This window comes from Rhinolophus sinicus, linkage group LG05 (assembly GCF_036562045.2).
Source record: "Rhinolophus sinicus isolate RSC01 linkage group LG05, ASM3656204v1, whole genome shotgun sequence".
In the NCBI taxonomy this organism is placed as follows: Eukaryota; Metazoa; Chordata; class Mammalia; order Chiroptera; family Rhinolophidae; genus Rhinolophus; species Rhinolophus sinicus.
In genome coordinates this window covers 91844952-91863667 of record NC_133755.1, presented here as the reverse complement: position 1 = coordinate 91863667, position 18716 = coordinate 91844952, and the positions used below count along the sequence as shown (strand labels likewise).

At 33.7% G+C, this 18716-nt stretch overlaps 1 protein-coding gene across 3 annotated transcripts in view; it reads left to right on the top strand.

Annotated features, from left to right (window-relative positions):
* Nucleotides 1–18716, top strand: part of SUPT3H (SPT3 homolog, SAGA and STAGA complex component) — a 464238-nt gene that overhangs the window by 213962 nt on the left and 231560 nt on the right. For all 3 annotated transcript variants that reach the window (XR_012496623.1, XM_074333029.1, XM_074333030.1), the window contains exon 3: nt 745–829. Coding sequence is in view for 2 of the 3 variants with exons in the window: in XM_074333029.1 (XP_074189130.1) it covers nt 745–829 (85 nt within the window). In the remaining variant the exon portion in view is untranslated. The remainder of the gene's footprint in view (nt 1–744; nt 830–18716) is intronic.

The following is an 18716-nucleotide window of genomic DNA, read 5'->3' as shown; positions in this document are numbered from 1 at the left end:
TGACCCAGCAATTCCTCTCCTGGGTATCTACCCAAAAAATCTGAAAACATTTATCCATAAAGATATATGTGCTCCAGTGTTCATTGCAGCTTTCTTTACGGTGGTCAAGGCATGGAAATAACCAAAGTGTGCTTCGATAGATGAATGGATAAAGAAGTTGTGGTATATATACACAATGGAATACTATTCTGCCATAAGAAAATATGAAATAGTGCCATTTGCGACAACATGGATGGATCTTGAAATTATTATGCTAAGAGAAATAAGTCAGACAGAAAAAGTGGAGAACCATATGATTTCACTGATCTATGATCTATAAAACTGGAAACAACAAAAGAACAAGACAAACAAATGAAGAAACAAAAACTCATAGACACAGATAATAGTTTAGTGGTTACCAGAAGGTAAGGGGGGAGGAGGGTGGTAGATGAGGGTAAAGGGGATCAAATATATGGTGATGAAAGGAGAACTGACTCTGGGTGGTGAACACACAATGTGATAAATATAGATGATGCATTACAGAATTGTACACATGAAGTCTATGTTACTTTACTAACAGTTGTAACCCTAATAAACATTAATCAAAAAAAAGGAAGAAAATTGTACACCTACTCTTATTTGAGAGAACCATTTGTACTTTATTAAACTCATTAATATAATAAATATCATTCACCTTTTCCTTTCTCACTTTTACAGTCCATAAAATTGATGTGATTAATTTTGTTTGTTTTTTTCTTTGTGCAGGTTTTCTTTAGGTGATGCTAGGAGGCCTCTTCATGAAACAGCGGTTTTGGTGGAAGATGTGGTACACACTCAGTTAATTAATCTGGTAAGGGCATGCATAATCTTATTTGATACCTCTCATCTGTATTCTGCTTATGTTGGGATTACAACCCAACACTTTTTTTTAAAAGATTGTATTTACATTTGGAATTCTTTTTGTCAGCTTATTGACAAATATTTTATTATTTATTGACAAATATATCAACCTATAACAAAATTTCACTAGTTTAAATGCATAATTCAATGAGTTTTGACAACTTATTGTCATGTGACTATGAATACAATCATGATATAGAACATTTTCATCATCCAAAAAGTTCCCTTGTGCCACCTGTGTAAATCAGTTTTTTCACCCACTCTTTGACCCGATAACAGATTTTCTAATCTGCTTTCTATTACTGTATAAGTAGAGGTTTTCCAGAACTCTTTCCAAACCTTTTTTATTTTGAATTTTAGACTTACAGAAATATTGCACAAATAGTACAGAGAATTCCTAGATACCTCATTTTCCTCTATTAACATCTGACATAACCGTAGTACAATTACCAAAACCAGGAAATAACATTGGTACATTACTGTTAATAAAATTATCAACCTTATTTGAATTTCATCAGTTTTCCCATCAATGGTCCTTTTCTGCTCCAAGAGCCAATCTAGGATAAAACACTGTAATTAGTTGTCATGTCTTTGTCATCTTCTCTGATATATGATAATTCCTCAGTCTTTCCTTGAGTTTCATGACCTTGTCACTTTTGAAAAGTACCAGGCTGTTGTTGTTTAGTAGAATGTTCTTCTTTTTGAATTGGTCTGATGTTTTCTTATGATTAGAATGTGACTATGCTTCTTTGGCAAGAATGCCATAGAAGTGATAGGTCTTTCTAAGTGTATCATATCAGAAGGTTCATGCTGTTGATATGTCTTATTTGTGATCTTAACCTTGACAACTTAGGTAAGGTGGTATATGCCAAATTTTTCCACTATAATAAAATTAGGTTGTTGTTTTTTTTCCATTTTTGTTATTAATAAGTATCTTGGGAGAGAGATTAGGTTGGTGCAAAAGTAATTGCGGTTTAACAAGTTAATAGCAAAAACCGCAATTACTTTTTACACCTACCCAATATTTTGTGACTATGCAAATATTCTTTTTCTCTGAAATTTTTTGCCTATAAATTTTAACATTCATCAATGTATTTTGTCTGAGGCAGTTTTTATTGTGGTATTTGCCTAACAGTGGTTCTCTGTTTCCTTCTTTCCTTTTGTATTTTTTATTCCAGTCATCCTGAAAGGAATAGGATGCTTTATCACCATTTCTTAATTCAATTTTTAATGTATATATGTATAGAGTAATGTATATTTAGGATCATTATGCAGTAATATTATTTATTTTTGCTCAGGCTGTACCAGCATTGTCTGTTAGGAACTCTTTTATGTCCTTTCCCCATTTTCCTCTCAGGTTTTGTTCCTGTGTCAGGTATATGTCAGGGATATCAGTCCTTTGTTTGTGGTATATATTGATAATCTATTCTTGCAGTGTGTCAGTTACCTTTGGACTGGTTTTTTGTGGCCTATTTTGGGCATACAGGTATTTTTATTTTAACATAGTCAAATGCATCAATCATTTATTGCCTTTGGATTTTAAATCATAGTTAGACTTCATTATAACAAGTTTAAAGAGGAATTCATCCATATTGCTTTCTAGTACTTGTATGAGTTTTGTTTTTTAACATTTAGATCCCTAATCCATTTGTAGATTATTCTTGTTTTTGTGTGAGATATGCATTTAATCTTTTCCCAAATGACTACCCGGTTATACTATCACCATTTATTTAAAAGTCTATACTTTCCCTAATGATCTGAGTTGCCTCAGATCTAATAATCACATATTATTATCATATACTAATAATGCATTGGGGTATATTTCTGATTTGTAGTCTATACCAATGGTTAATTTATCTCTGCATGTGCTAACATGACATTTTTAATTATAAAGATTTCATAGTATATTTTAAAGATTGTTACAGCTAGCCTCACCTTGTAATTTTTCTTTTCTGATTCTGCTCCTGGCCATGCTTGTATGTGAATGTTGTTTTTCCATGTGAATGTTAGTATTAAATTTTGTAGGTCCATAAAATAGCTTGTAGGAATTTTTATTGAGATTGCATGAATTTATAAATTTAGAAAGAACTGCATCTTTAGAATGTTGAATCAATCTAAGAATATGGAATGTCTTTACATTTTTTCAACACTACTTTTGTGTCTTTCATGAGTGTTTTAACATTTTTATTCTAGGGGCTTCATATATTTCTTGCTAGATTTATTCCTAAGTGTAATCTTTTTTGTTGCTGTTACAAATGGGCTTTCTCTTATAATTACATCTGAAATTTACTGAAAACATCAGAAATTTACTGAAATACATAAATCTACAGATTCAAGAAGCTGAGCAAACTCCAAACAGAGCAAACTCAAAGAAATACATGTTCACACTGCTGAGCACTTAAGACATAATATAAATCTAAAAGCAGCCAGATTTATTACCATAGGAGAACAGTGATTTGAAAGAGAACAAAATTAGGGACCGTGGAGATTGAAAGGAAGTGGCACAAGAATTTTAAAGTACTGAATATAGAGTTCTCAGTCGCAGTTCTTTTCTTGGACTTCATGTTCACATGGCCTTTTTTTTTTTCTTTGTGTCTCCATGTGCCCACGCCACCCCTCCCCCAAGAACATCAGGTATTTACTGTGTACTGTTATTGTGATCTTATGTATTAAAGCTATAAATGCTATTAATGTCACATTGCAGTGTGACAGCTTTTCCTTTAAAGAGTCATATCTTTTAAAGGAATAAAAGGAAGTATAGATAAAAGGAAGTACATATAATCTTTCACATTTAGCCACATATTTACCATTTTCCATTCTGATCAATTGATACAGATCTGAGTGTACATTTAAATAATTTCCTTCAGCCTGAAGAATTCTAACCTTTTTTTTTTTTTGTAGCACAAGTGTGCCAATGATGAATTCTCTGAAGTTGTTTTTTTTTTTTTAATTAATCTAAACACATCTTTTCTCACTTTTATTCTTGAAATATATCTTTTCTGTATGAGGACTTCTAGTTGATAATCTCTTCCTTTTAGCTGTTCCATTATGCCACTCCAATGTTTATATTAGTTTCTGATGTCAGATCAGATGTTACTCACTTGTTCCCTTGTATAACCCTGTGTTGCCTTTCTCTGCCTGATTTCAAGATTTTCTCTTTATAATTGGGTCTCAGCAGATTGATGTGTCTGGGACTGATTTGCTTCATGATTACCTTGCTTGCAAGTTTGTTGTTTTTGTTGGATCTGTAAACTAATATTTTCCACCAATTACCAGAAATTTTCAGCCATTAATTACGTTCTGTGTTTTTCATTCTGGGATTTCAGTTACATGTGTTTTGGACCATTTGTTATTGTTTCAAAATCTTACAGTCTCTAAATTTTTCTACAAACTTCATTTCCCTCTGTTTTGTTTGACTTTCATAGTTTCTTATTGATATCTTTAAGATTCTTCTGGAATCTTTAATCTGCTAATTGAGTCCATCTAGTGTATTTTTTCATTTAAGGAAGTATTTTCTGTTATACTATTTGAAAATGTATCTCATTGGGTTGAAATACCCCTTTTTGAATTATGGAACATTTAACCATTTTTATATTCTTCAATTTCAAATATAGAAGTTGGAACTGTATTTGATGATGACTGTTACAATAGTATAAACAAGAAATAGCTGTTTTTACTAGTGAAAGAACCTCTCATTACAATGTATGCTTACCTCTCCTTACCCATGCAATATTTGGATAATAGTTTTCATCTCTATATGTGAGATTGACCTTGTCCATATGTCAATATGTGTGAAGTCGAATGAGAGCCCTTGCTAGAGAAAGGTCTTGCTTGTTTTCTTTTTGTCACGTCCAGACATGTATCAGAGTGAATTCTTGAAAGGAAATGAAGGATAACCAATAAATGGTTAAAAAGAAGTTGGTCCTTTATTACCATCGCATATTATGCAGCCATTACAAATTGCGTGCATGTGTTTTATAGTCTCCATGTTCCTTTTCTAATACTCTATTCATCAAAACCAATTTTTTCCTTTACTTCTTTTTTCCATGTTTATTGAGATATAATTGACATAATGTTGTATAAGCTTCAGGTGTACAGCGAGGTGATTTGATACATGTTTATATTGTGAAGTGATTGCCACAGTAAGGTTGGTTAACATATCACTTACCTCACGTATTTAACATTCTGTGTGTGTGTGGGGGAGATGAGAACATTTAATAGCTATACTCTTAGCAACTTTCACATGTATAATACTGTTATCTATATTCACCATTCCCCAGAACTGATTCATCATATAATTGGAAATTTATCCCCCTTAACCACATTCTTCCATTTCTCCCCCTGCCTCCCCTGCCCAGCCTTTGGAAATCACCAGTCTACTCTGTCTCTATGAGTTTGTTTGTTTTCAGAACCTGCATATAGGATGTCATACAGTACATGTGTTTCTCTGACTTATTTCAATTAACATAGTGTTCTCAAGGTTTATCCATGTTGTTGCAAATGGCAAGAATTGCTTCTTTTTAGTGTCTGATAATAATTATCTCACACACATACACACACACATTTTTTTTTATCCAGTCATCCATGACCTACTCTTAGATTGTTTCTATGTCTTGTCTTATTGTAGATAATGTTTTAATATACATGACGGGACAGATATCTCTTTTCATGATACCAACTTCATTTTCTTGGATATATAGGCATACCTTGGCAATATTGTAGGTTCAGTTCCAAAGCACAACCACAATAAAGTAAATATCACAATAAAGCAAGTCACACAAATTTTTTGGTTTTCCATTGCATATGAAAGTTATGTTTACACTATGCTGTAGCCTGTTACAATAGCATTACGTCTTAAGAAAACAATGCATATACTTCGATGAAAAAAATGCTCTATGGCCAAAACATATTAATCATCATCTGACCCTTCAACAAGTTGTAGTCGAAGATCACAGATCATCATAACAAATATAATAATAATGAAAAGGTTTGAAATACTGCAGGAATTACCAAAATGTGGCACTGAGACATGAAGTTATTACAGCAAATGCTGTTGGACAAATGGTGCCCATAGACTTGCTTGACGCAGGGTTGCCACAAACCTTCAATTTGTAAAAAATGCAACATCTACGAGGCACAATAAAGTGAAATGCCATAAAACGAGGTATGCCTGTATACCCAGAAGTGGAATGGTGGGTCATAGGGTAGTTCTATTTTTAACTTTCTGAAGCATCTCCATACTGTTTTCCATAATGGCTGCACCAATTTACTTTACTACTAACAGCTCATAAGAGTTCCTTTTTCTCCATGTCCTTACCAGCACTTGTTATCTCATGTCTTTTTGATAATAGCCATTCTCACAGGTGTAGGGTGATATCTCATTGTGTTTTTGATTTGCATTTCCCTGATGATGAGTGATGCTGAGCATCTTTTCATGTCCCTGTGTCCATTTGTATATCTTTGGAAAATGTCTGTTTAGGTCCTTTTCCATTTTTTAAGTTTATCAACACTTTCATGTATATTTTATTTCATTATTATTAAATCTCAGTGAGGAAAGAAGAGAAGATATTATTACTCCTAATTTGAATGTGGAAGTAAAGAAAGAAGATTTCCCCAAAGTCCCAAGCTTATTAAGTGCTCGAGTTGGAACCAAAGTTGAGGCTTTCTGAACCCCATCCTTGCAATTATTTTTTTTATTATTCCTCTTTTTTTATGCTTTAGAGTTGTATGAGATCCCTGTATATTTTGGATATTAATTCCTTATCAGATATATGGTTTGCTAATATTTTCCCTCATTCCATAGGTTGCCTTTTCATTTTATTGATTGTTTTGTTGTACAACAACTTTTTAATTTCATATAGTCTCAGTTGTTTTTGCTTTTGTTACTTATGCTTTTAGTATCATATGCAAAAATCATTGCCAGTATGAATGTCAAGGAGGTTTTATCCTATTTTCTTCTAGGAATTTTAGTTTCAGGTCTTACATTTAACTCTTTAACCATTTTGAGTTAATTCTGTGAGTGATATAAGATAGGTGTCCAGTTTCACTCTGTTGCATGTGAATATTCAATTTTCTACATCATTTATCGAATACCCATTTATATGGGTATATTTTGGACATTTTTATTCTGTTTCACTGGTCTATGGGCCTGTTTTTATGTCAATACCATACGGTTTTGACTACTATAGCTTTGTAGTATAGTTTGAAATAACAAAGTGTGATTTTCAACCATTGATCTTCTTTTTCAAGATTGCTTTGGCTATTCAGCACCTTCTGTGATTCCATATGAATTTTAGCATTCCATGTGATTCCAAAGAATTTTCTATTTCTGTAAAAAGTTTCATTGGAATTTTGATAGGGATTACACTGAATCTATAGATGGCTTTTGGTAGTATGGACAGTTTAACACTATTAATTCCCCTGATCCATGGACACAGGATATCTTTCCATGTATTTGCGTCATCTTCAATTTCTTTCATCAATGTCTTAAAATTTTCAATGTAATGATACTCACCTTCTTGGTTTGATTACTCCCAAATATTTTATTTTTTTGATACTTCTTTAAATGTGATTGTATTCTTTGTTTCTCTTTCAGATAGTTCATTGATGGTATGTAGAAATGGGATTGATTTTTGTATGTTGACTTTGTATTATACAACTTTACTAAATTTGTTTTGTAGTTTTAACAGTTTTTTTGTTGGCGTCTTAAGTTTTCTACATATAACGTAATATCATCTGCAGAGACAATTTTACATCTTCCTTTATAATTTGGGTACTTTTAATTTCTTTTTCTTGCCTAATTTTTCTGGGTAGGACTTCCAGTACTATGTTGAATAACAGTGGTGAGAAAGGGCACACCCTTGTCTTGTTCCTGATCTTAGATGAAAAGCTTTCAATCTTTTATTGTTGAATATTATATTAGATAGTGGTTTGTCACATACGGAGTTTATTACACTGAGGTGCATTCCTTCTACACATAATTTATTGAGGGCTTTTATTATGAAAGTGTCTTGAATTCTGTGAAATGTTTTTTTCTGCATCTGTTATGATGATCATACGATTTTTATCCTTCTGTTAATATCACACTTATTGAGTTGCCAATATTGAACCATCCATGCATCCCAAGATTAAATTCCACTTGATCATAGTGTACAATCCTTTTCATGTGCTGTTGAATTTGGTTTGCTGGTACTTTGTTGAGAATTTTTGCATCTATATTCATTAGATATGTTGGCCTGTTGTTTTCTTTTCTTGTCGTGTCCTTATCTGAATTTGGTATCAGTGTGATGCTGGCCTCATAAAATGAGTTTGATGTTCCCTCCTTTTCAGTATTTTTGGGCAGGTTTTAGGAGGAGTGCCATTAATTCTTCTTTAAATGTTTGGTAGAATTCACCAATGAAACTGATTGATCCTCATCTTTTCTTTTAGGGGGAGGTATTTGCTTCAACTTCTTAGTCATTATTGTCTGTTCAGATTTTCTATCTTCATATTCAGTCTTGATAGGTTGTATGTTTCTAGTAATTTATTCATTTCATCTAGGTTATCCAATTTGTTTCCATGTAATTGTTCCTCGTATACTCTTACAATGGTTACAATGGTTTGTATTTTTGTGATGTGAGTTGTAACATTTCTTACTTCTTTTAAAATTTTGTTTACTTGAGTCCTCTCTTTTCTCTTGGTTAGTTTAAGTCCAGGTTGTTCACTTTGTTTACCTATTCAAAAAAAATCTTAGTGTCATTGATTTTTTTTCTTTCTCTTGAGTTTTTAGTGTCTATTTCATTTATTTTTGTTCTAATCCTTTATTATTTCTTTCCTTCTGCTCTCTTTGGACTTAATTTGTTCTTTTCCAATTGCTTATAGTGTAAAGTTAGGTTGTTTGAGGCATTTTTTATTAATGTAGGTATTTATTGTTATAAACTTCCCTCTTAGAACTACTTTTCCTGCATCCCAAACGTTTGGATCTATTGTGATTTTGTTTCTGTTTGTCTCACTATACTTTCTGTCTTCCCTTTTGATTTCTTCTTTGACCCACTGGTCATTTGGAAGAGGGCTGTTTAATTTTCACTATTTGTGAATTTTCCAGTTTTCCTCCTGTTACTGATTTCCAGTTCCATATCACTGGGGTCAGAAAAAATAGTTGATGTGATTTCAGTCCTAGACAGGAGTGTTTTCTGCCAGATTCCTGTGCCAGCAGGACTACTTGCTGACTGCCACTGGGAGGGCCTGGAGCCCAGTCATAGGGCCCTTTCAGAATCTACAGATGGACCATGTTTGGGTACTTTACCTCCAGGGGCTTCTGGGTCATGGCCGAGACGGGTGTACATTTAGGGGATCATTTTAGCAACAGCTGCATATTATGTTATTTTGGAAATACTACAGTAAGACTGGTAATTAGACTAAATCTCTAAGTTTTCCTTATGTCTTTTCTTTTGTCTTTGGTTTCTTTGACCTGTCATTCCCACCTGAGACCTGTGTCCTCTTATCCTACCCCTGATTCCTACCAAGTATATCAGCCCGGCCTACCTTCCGTTTCCACAAGATTTCACCTAACTCTCCTCCCTTCCACCTGTTAGGTGGTGACTGTCTTAGGCCCCAGTTAACTCTTCTCCACTGGTTCTGCACGATTAACAATATGTTAAAGAATGAAAATACATACAGGCATCCCCTGCTTTTCGACAGTTCACATTACGTCACTTCACTATTATGAAAGACCTACCTTTGTACCTGTTTTCTCTAACTGAAAGAAATCTGAAGAGGATGTTTTACAAAAACGGGCAAAAAGGAAAAAATAGTGTCCAGGGTTGGTTTTGCAGTGAACTGTTATAGAGGCAGCGACGCCCTGAGAAGGGAGGGTGGCATCGCCAAGCTCCTTCTGGGGAACTTCACTCAGCATCAGTGAATGTGTTGCTTTGTGATGCTGCTCATAATAACATCCTTTCAAGTTCCAAAACTGTCCTGAGTGCTAATGACTATGTAGCTGCTTTCATTTTCTACTCATTCAAAGTAAAATATCAGAAGAATCTTCATTTTACACGTAGAATAAAATTCTCATTCCATTTTAAAATTATATTGGATTTTCCCCATATTAATTTACCAGGCAAGTAGTAAGTTATTCAATCTCTTGTACTATGTTTTCATATCAGAACCATTTTTCAGTGTTATTCCAATAATCTTTAATTGTGAAATTAATAATAAATTTATATATATGAAGAATGATTGCTTAAATCTCCCATCTGGATTAGCCTGCACTGAGTTGTCCATTGCCTCCTTTTCCCCTCTGACTTCTAATGCTTTTTAATTTGGCAGTTAATCTCCCAGTAGCAGGAGCTTATGCTAGGTACTGTTCAATCCTAATCACCACTTCTGTGAGGCGTCACTTATGCCACCTCAGTAATAGTTTATGAGTATGTTTTAAAATAGTAATAAAGTTTCCTGTACAGAACTTCAATTATAAGGGTTATCAAAATAGGACAAACTAATATAATTTGTGATTGCATAAAATAAAGGAAGTGGAGGTACCATGGGGACCTCATGAATCACAGATTGGAAACAGTCTTCTACCTAACTAAACATTCAGACTTTGTACTAAGTCACAGCATGGGAATGTAACTCAGCAAACCGGAACACACTCAGTGTTTATATGAATGCGATAAAGGAGTTCACAAATACCATCTGGGAAAAAAAATTTTGTCTGTTTTTTCTTTTGGGGGGGGGAGGGGGACAGTCCTAATGTGGAGTAAATGAAGTACTACATATTTGGCATAAACAGACTGAAAACTCACCCACTTTTCGGAATAGAAACACGTGTCCACATATGGAGCGATTCAAAATATACAAACACTGTGTGTCACTAAAAACTGATTACTTTTATTCATTTCTACTTATAACTTTCTTATGAATGTACTGTGGAAAATTAATTAATTATTTGGGGACAGCACTTATTTCTGATTGCGCTTAAAATTGTCTAATTAATCTTATATTCTCTCATATATTACTGCCTCATGCCTCAAGAAATACTATTTTATTTCTTTTTTAAAAAAGTAAAGTTTGTATTGCTATTAACAGATAGATATACAGTTTTAATACATTACATAAAATGGGCATATTCTAAGTAGCATGCCTCTAGCTACATTTTCCCTACCAATTACCCGGGGTAGTTTGCTACTGCATAAACTAGAAGACCAACCAGCAGGGAATTTCTAGTTCTTTTCCCACTTTTAGCATGTCTTTTTTTTGTTTTCTGTAATATATATCGTACTAATAGTCAACTCTTCAAGGTAAGAGAAGCTCAGAGTACAAATTATTTACAGTTCTGGTAAGTTATAAATAGTGTCTCAGGTTACTTGGTTTTCTTAGCAGAGGTATAAAACAGTATCTTCCCATTTTTCTTTTGTAATTTATTTTCGTCTTCCAGTTGCTTTTATTATTTAGGACATTGAAAATCTGGGGGGTGGTAGGTACAATTCACAGCAGTCCTTACCTTAGACTTCTTACCCGGAATTGGGGGCATCCCCATTCTTTTCCTCTTGTTTTAATTAAAATTTATTGAGGTAAGCATGGTCAACAAAACTACACAGGTTTCAAGTATACAATTCTATAATACATCTTCTATATATCACATTATGTGTTCACCACCCAGAGTCAGTTCTCCTTCCATCATCATATATTTGACCCCCTTTACCCTCTTCTACTAGCCTCCCTCCCCCGTTACCCTCTGGTAACCACTAAAGTGTTATCTGTGTCTATGAATTTTTCTTTCTTATTTGTTTGTCTTGTTGCTTTCAGTTTTATATCCCACATATCAGTGAAGTCCTATGGTTTTTGACTTTTTCTGTTCGACTTATTTCATTTAGCATAATAATCTCAAGATCCATCCCTGTTGTTGTAAATGGTAGTATTTCATCTTTTCTTATGGCAGAATAGTATTCCACTATGTATATATACCACAACTTCTTTATCAAAGGACACTTTATCTATTGAAGGACACTTTGGTTGTTTCCATGATATGGCCACTGTAAATAAAGCTGCAGTGAACATTGGAGCACATATATCTTTACGGGTAAATGTTTTCAGATTTTTTGGGTAGATACGCAGGAGAGGGATTTCTGGGTTATATGATAATTCTATTCTTAATTTTTTGAGGAACCTCCATACTGTTTTCCATAGTGGCTGTATCAATTTATATTCTCACTAATAGTGTATGAGGGTTCCTTTTTCTCCACAGCCTTTCCATCACTTACTATTAGTTATTGATGATAGCCATTCTAACAGGTGTGAGGTAGTATCTCATTGTGGTTTTGATTTGCATTTCCTTAATAGCTAGTGAAGTTTAGCACTTTTAGGTATATCTGTTGGCCATTTGTATGTCTTGTTGGGAGATGTTTCTGTTCATATCCTTTGCCCATTTTTTAATTGGATTGTTTGTCTTTTTGTTGTTGAGTTGTATGAGTTCCTTATATTTTTTTGGATATTAGCCCCTTATCGGAGGCGTTGTTTGTAAAGAGCTTGGTTGCCTCTTTGTTTTGTTGATTGTTCTTTTGCTGTGGAGAAGCTTTTTAGTTTGATATAGTCCCATTCATTTATTTTAGCTTTTACTTCCCTTGTCTTTGAGGTCAAATTCATAAAATCCTCTTTGAACCCACAGTCCATAAGTTTAGTACCTATGCTTTCTTCTATGCAGTTTATTGTTTCAGGTCTTCTGTTTAGATCTTTGATCCAGTTTGAGTTAATTTTGGCACATAGTCACCCCAACAAATTTTAATTAAAAGAATAAGGTTGCTTTGTTTGTCTTATGTTTACTAGGAACTTAATATTTTTAATTTTTTTTTCCATTTAAAAGCTAATGTATTAACTCTGTTTTTTTACTAAATAACTTTGGTGTTTTCTATCATGTTGGGTATAAAATAAAACTACTGCCTTTTCATTTAAATCAGAGATCAGGAAGTGATATACTTACTATTTTCAAATGTCTCACTTGTGGAAATAAAGAAAATACTGGAGTTCAGTTTTTTTTCCCCATAACATACCTAATTTTTTGTTCTCTTTTTATGCTAGTCAGGAAATGAAAGTTCCTTGTAAGTAACAAAGAAATTATTCATCTGTGTCAGTATTAAAGACTGAATGGCTACTCTCCAAAAGAGGGAATGATAATTACTAATTTTTTTTATTTACACTTGAGTTTTAAAACCAATTGTTTCTTTGTTTTAACTAAGTCTTTATGTTCGAATAATAAGCCACTTAGTAATCATTAATAACTGAAACTATGTTTGGACTTCAGAATGAATTTGAATGATGTTGTCAGGAATAGAATTCCTATTTTTAAATGTCAGATAAATTGCACCGAGTTTGCATTCATGCCAAGAAACCAAGGTTAGCCATAGGTATACATGAAATCGCTCTGATCAAGACATGTGGATTTCCATTTGGAGTATAAACAATGTTTCTTAAATATATACTGGAGAAAAGAGATGAAATAGAAGCTTGCGACTAGATTTTCATAGTCATCAAATTTCAAACTGAGGAATGTATATGTAATTCTGTCGGCTTCTGGAGGCATTGAAAATTTTAGAAAGTGACATAGTGAGGAAAGTAGATAGAATAATAATCTGGCTAATTTATGAGGTATGGTCAAATAATATGGTGAATGTTTAAATTAAAAAATTGTTCAGTAAAAGACACATTGCCATTAATTCTCCTTAAAATACCTCCCTCCCTTGCTTGGAACACACTTATATTATCCTTCTTGCCACTTTCTGAAGCAGTTCTGGAAGTCCTCTTTCATGAGTGTCTTTAGTTGCGCTGTCATGGCTGCCTCCATGTCCAGAATCATTTTGACTTTGGGGAAGAGCCAGAAGTCAAAGATCTAAACAGATCCAGTGAATAAGGTGGATGTGGACACACCGTAATGTTTTTATTTGACAGAAATTGCCGTACCAGGAGCTTTTCCATTGTGCTCACAAATATGATGAATGCCTCTGTCGAGTGCCATCCAACGGAAAGGCAGGATCTTCAATACGGGAAGCGGCGTGTCGAACCTTAGTACAGTGTGTGACAAGTTTCAGCTTGTTTGGTGCAGTCAGTCAGGTGTGAGCTACAGTTGAGAGAAAGTGTGTTGTAAAGTGTGCTGTAAAGCATCCTCCACCATGACAACGCTCCGTGTCACACATCGCTTCTGGTATACGGCAATTTCTGTCAAATAAAAACATTACGCTGTTTCCTCATCCACCTTATTCATTGGATCTGCCACCGTTTGACTTCAGGCTCTTCCCCAAAGTCAAAATGACCATGAAAGGTAAATGTTTTTAATTGATTCAGTACATCAAAGTAGCCATGATAGCGCAACTAAAGACACTCACGAAAGAGGACTTCCAGAACTGCTTCAGAAAGTGTCAAGGATGATGGGATAAATGTGTTTGAAGCAAGGGGGAATAGTTTGAGGGGGATTAATGGCAATGTGTCTTTTACTATAATAAATTTTTTATTTATTTAAACATTCACCATATTGTTTGATCACACCTTGTATACACTGTGTTTCCCCGCAAATAAGATCTAGCCAGACCATCAGTTCTAATGCGTCTTTTGGAGCAAAAATTAATATAAGACCCGGTCTTATTTTAATATAGTATAAGACTGGATTTTGTATAATATAATATAATATAATATAGCATAATACCTTGTCTAATATAATATAATACTGGGTGTTATATTAATTTTTGCTCCAAAAGTTGCATTATAGTTGATGACCTGGCTAGGTCTTATTTTCAGGGAAACACAGTAGGATAGTGAAAGATTCATAGTGCTAGTTCTTGAGGTGTCTGTTTAGAGCAATTATATTGAAATATTTAGGGAAGAGATACTACCAGCTTTAAGTTGGATGATGACAGGTTCTGATCGATATTTTACTATTTGTAAACAATAGTGTATTATGGGTATAAATCCTATAAGCAAGAATAAACACATTTAAAGTGCTATAACAATTAAATCTAACATGACAGCTCTGAGTGTTTAGCTAGGTCAAAAACTGATAGAAGTACTGAGTTGTCAGTACATTTAATGTACCAGTTTGACATACTGGTTACTGTTGCAAAAACCACAAAACCTTGTGAACCATCAGTTGGGAAATGCTAGTAGTATGGAAGGTTTTTAGTGACAGACATACCTGGTTTTGAATCTTGGCTTCATAACTTGCTTAGTAAAGCAACATGAAGAAATTTCTTAATCTCTCTGAGTTTTGGTTTCCTCATCTGTAGGAGTTTACCTACCTCGTAGCCATAAATTAATGTATAGAGATGACCTAATACTGATTACACTATCTTTCAGTGAAAACATGATTTAATTAATGACAGCCAAATATTTAAATCATATAGCTATACATTTAGAACAACATAGTATCAAGGGCAAAGATACAAAAGAGCCAGAAAGAGAGTTTAAAGAGTCATATGCACTTTCTGTCCATGAATTGTTTCCATTTTGTTTGTTCATTTATTTTGTTTTTTAAAATCTACATATAAGTTAAGTCATATGGTATTTGTCTTTCTCTGTCTGACTTATTGGTGATCACTACATGGGATGGTGTTCAGGGGATAGACGAAAAAAGGTGAAAAGGATTAAGTACAAATTGGCAGTTATAAAAATAGTCATGGGAATGTGAAATACATGATAGGGAATATAGTTAATAATATTGTAGTAACTATCATGTCAGATGGGTACTAGGCTTACCAGGGTGATCACTTCGTGAGGTATATTAATGTCTAATCACTGTTGTGTATACATGAAACTATTATAATATTGTATGTCAACTGTATTTGAAAAATATTTTAAAAATACATGGAGGCAAAAAATGAAATCCCTAAGTAAAAAAGAGAAAGTCATATGCTGTATGTATTTCTAGGGCCACTTTACTGCCATTGAATGTCACCCATCACACTGTATTTCTCCTACTATGTTTCTCTGAAAATAAGACCTAGCCAGACCATCAGCTCTAATGCGTCTTTTGAAGCAAAAATTAATGTAAGACCCAGTCTTATTTTACTATAATATAAGACCGGATCTTATATAATATAATATAATATAAGATCAGGTCTTACATTAATTTTTGCTCCAGAAGACTCATTAGAGGTGATCCGGCTAGGTCTTATTTTCGGGGAAACAATACTACTACTTCTCATTCCTGATATGATTAGAGATCTCAATATTCTTAGATATCAGTTTAGAAACTTTATTATATGTGAATTTCCCTGATCCTTTCCTGTCTGTTCCCATCTGTCTTTATGTCCCTGAGAAGAAACTTGCAGACGCAAAGCAGTCTAAATTGCCTTCGTTAATTTGTTTCAGTCCTGGGTTTTGAAAGGTTTTCCATAACCTTCATAGTTTCTTATATTGTGACTATAATTTGAATAGAACTTTATCAGTGAAACAAGGACACAGTGTTGACTAAAAGCATTTGTTTTTCTCCAGCAAATCTTTGACTCTTCTCCTAAATGATTTTTTGAGTCTCATCATTTTGTATTTTAGTGAGGCTATTATGTTTGGTTTTATTCCTTTCCCACAAATGAATGACTTTCAGAATATTGTATGAAAAGTTTCCCAACATGCTTGAAAAACACATGGAAAGATTCAATAAGCAGATAATAGTGTGGAGTCTGAGAGACGGAACAGAGAAATGGTCAAATGGGTAGGTGAGAGAAGGTTCGGTAGATGGAGTTCAAGTCCCCAAAATGACCAGTGTTCTAAAATGAGTATAGATTTCTTAAATTATTATTATTGGGCCTAATTTAGGTATTTGCTATGAATGTGCTTTGTAAAATATGAGGCAAGATATATATATTTTAAATTAATGTTTATTGGGGTGACAATTGTTAGTAAAGTTATATAGGTTTAAGTATACAATTCCGTAATACATCATCTGTATATCACGTTTTGTGTTCACCACCCAGAGTCAGTTCTCTTTCTATCACTATATGTTTGATCCTGATTATCCTCATCTACCACCCTCTCCCCCCTTACCATCTGGTAACTGCTAAACTGCTGTGTATGTCTATGAGTTTTTGTTTCTTTATTTGTTTGTCTTGATCTTTTGCTGCTTTCAGTTTTATATCCCACATATCAGTGAAATTATATGGTTGTTGACTTTTTATGTCTGATTTATTTCGCTTAGCATAATAATCTCAAGATCCATTTATGTTGTCGCAAATGGCACTATTTCATCTTTTCTTATGGCAGGATAGCATTGCATTGTGTATATATGCCACATCTTCTTTATTCAATCATCCATTGAAGGACACTGGTTGTTTCCATGTCTTGGCCACTGTAAATAAAGCTGCAGTGAACATCAGAGCACATACCTTGTTTCCTTGAAAATAAGACCTACCCCAAAAATACACCCCAGTTAAGATTGTCAGCCAGACGGATGCATTTAGTATGTTATGACGATGTTCCAGAAGAAGATGACCTGACTGTATTTGAATAAATGTAGATTGTTTTCCATGAAAAATTAAGACATCCCCTGAAAATACGCCCTAATGCATCTTTTGGAGCAAAAATTAATATGAGACCTGGCCTTGTTTTCGGGAAAATATGGTATAATACCCGGTCTTATTTTCTGGGAAATACAGTATATCTTTACAGATAAATGTTTTCAGATTTTTTGTGTATATACCTAGGAGGGGGATTGCTGGGTCATATGGTAATTCTATTCTTAATGTTTTGAGGAACCTCCACACTGCCTTCCATAACGGCTGCACCAGTCTGCATTCCCACCAACAGTGTATGGGGGTTCCCTTTTCTCCACAGCCTCTCCAACACTTGTTAGTATTTGTCTTGTTGATGATAGCCATTCTGACTGGGGTGAGGTGATATCTCATTGTGGTTTTTATTTGCATTTCTCTGATGATTAGTGATGTTGAGCATCTTTTCACATATCTATTGGGCATCTGTATGTTCTCATTTGGAGAAATGTTTGTTCAAGTCCTCTGCCCATTTTTTAATTGTATTGTTTGTTTTTTTGTTGTTGAGTTGTATGAGTTCTTTATATATTGTGGATATTATCCCCTTAGTGGAGGCATTGTTTGCAAATATCTTGTCTTATTCGATTGGTTGCCTCTTTATTTTATTGATGGTTTATTTTGCTTTGCAGCAGCTTTTTAATGTTAACGTTTCCTTATATTGTTATTGCTAATGATGATTATCTTTTTAAAACCTGTTTTAAAATTCTTGACCCTAAAGAGTCTATAGAGAAACCTTTTTTCCCCCCTGAAATATTGGTATAGTTAATAGCTGCTATTTTTAGTATTAGTATTAGCATTCATATTTTAGAAATAACCTCTCGGTACCAGAATTTGGGGAGAGTCAATTATCCTTCCTGACTTCATGTGTTCTGTGTGTGTGTGTGTGTGTGTGTGTGTGTGTGTGTGTGACTCGACCCTTTAAGCATTTTAACTTCTAATACCTTCACTTTTGTTCAGGGGAAAACTAAAAATTCAGTATCATTTGTTAATCATCTAGAATTATTATTTTGAAAATAATTTTTCCACCAGCTGAAATCATGAAATATGATACTTCCAGGCTGATACCTGTATTTAACAGCATTCTTCAAAATATGTGTTCTTAAAAGTAAAATTATTTTCTGTGCTTTATGCTGCTGAAGTTACAAAAGACTTGTAACTTCTAATAATCAGCTTAATCTGATTTTAAACTCTTCATGGTTTTGGAACAGGAATTTTTGTTTGAAAGAAAGATTGGCTTGTTAACTGAATTATGCAATTATAAGTAAATGTGGTCACAGCTGCTTTTGATTTCTTTGTTATACACCTGATTGGAAACAAGTTTTTAAAAATATT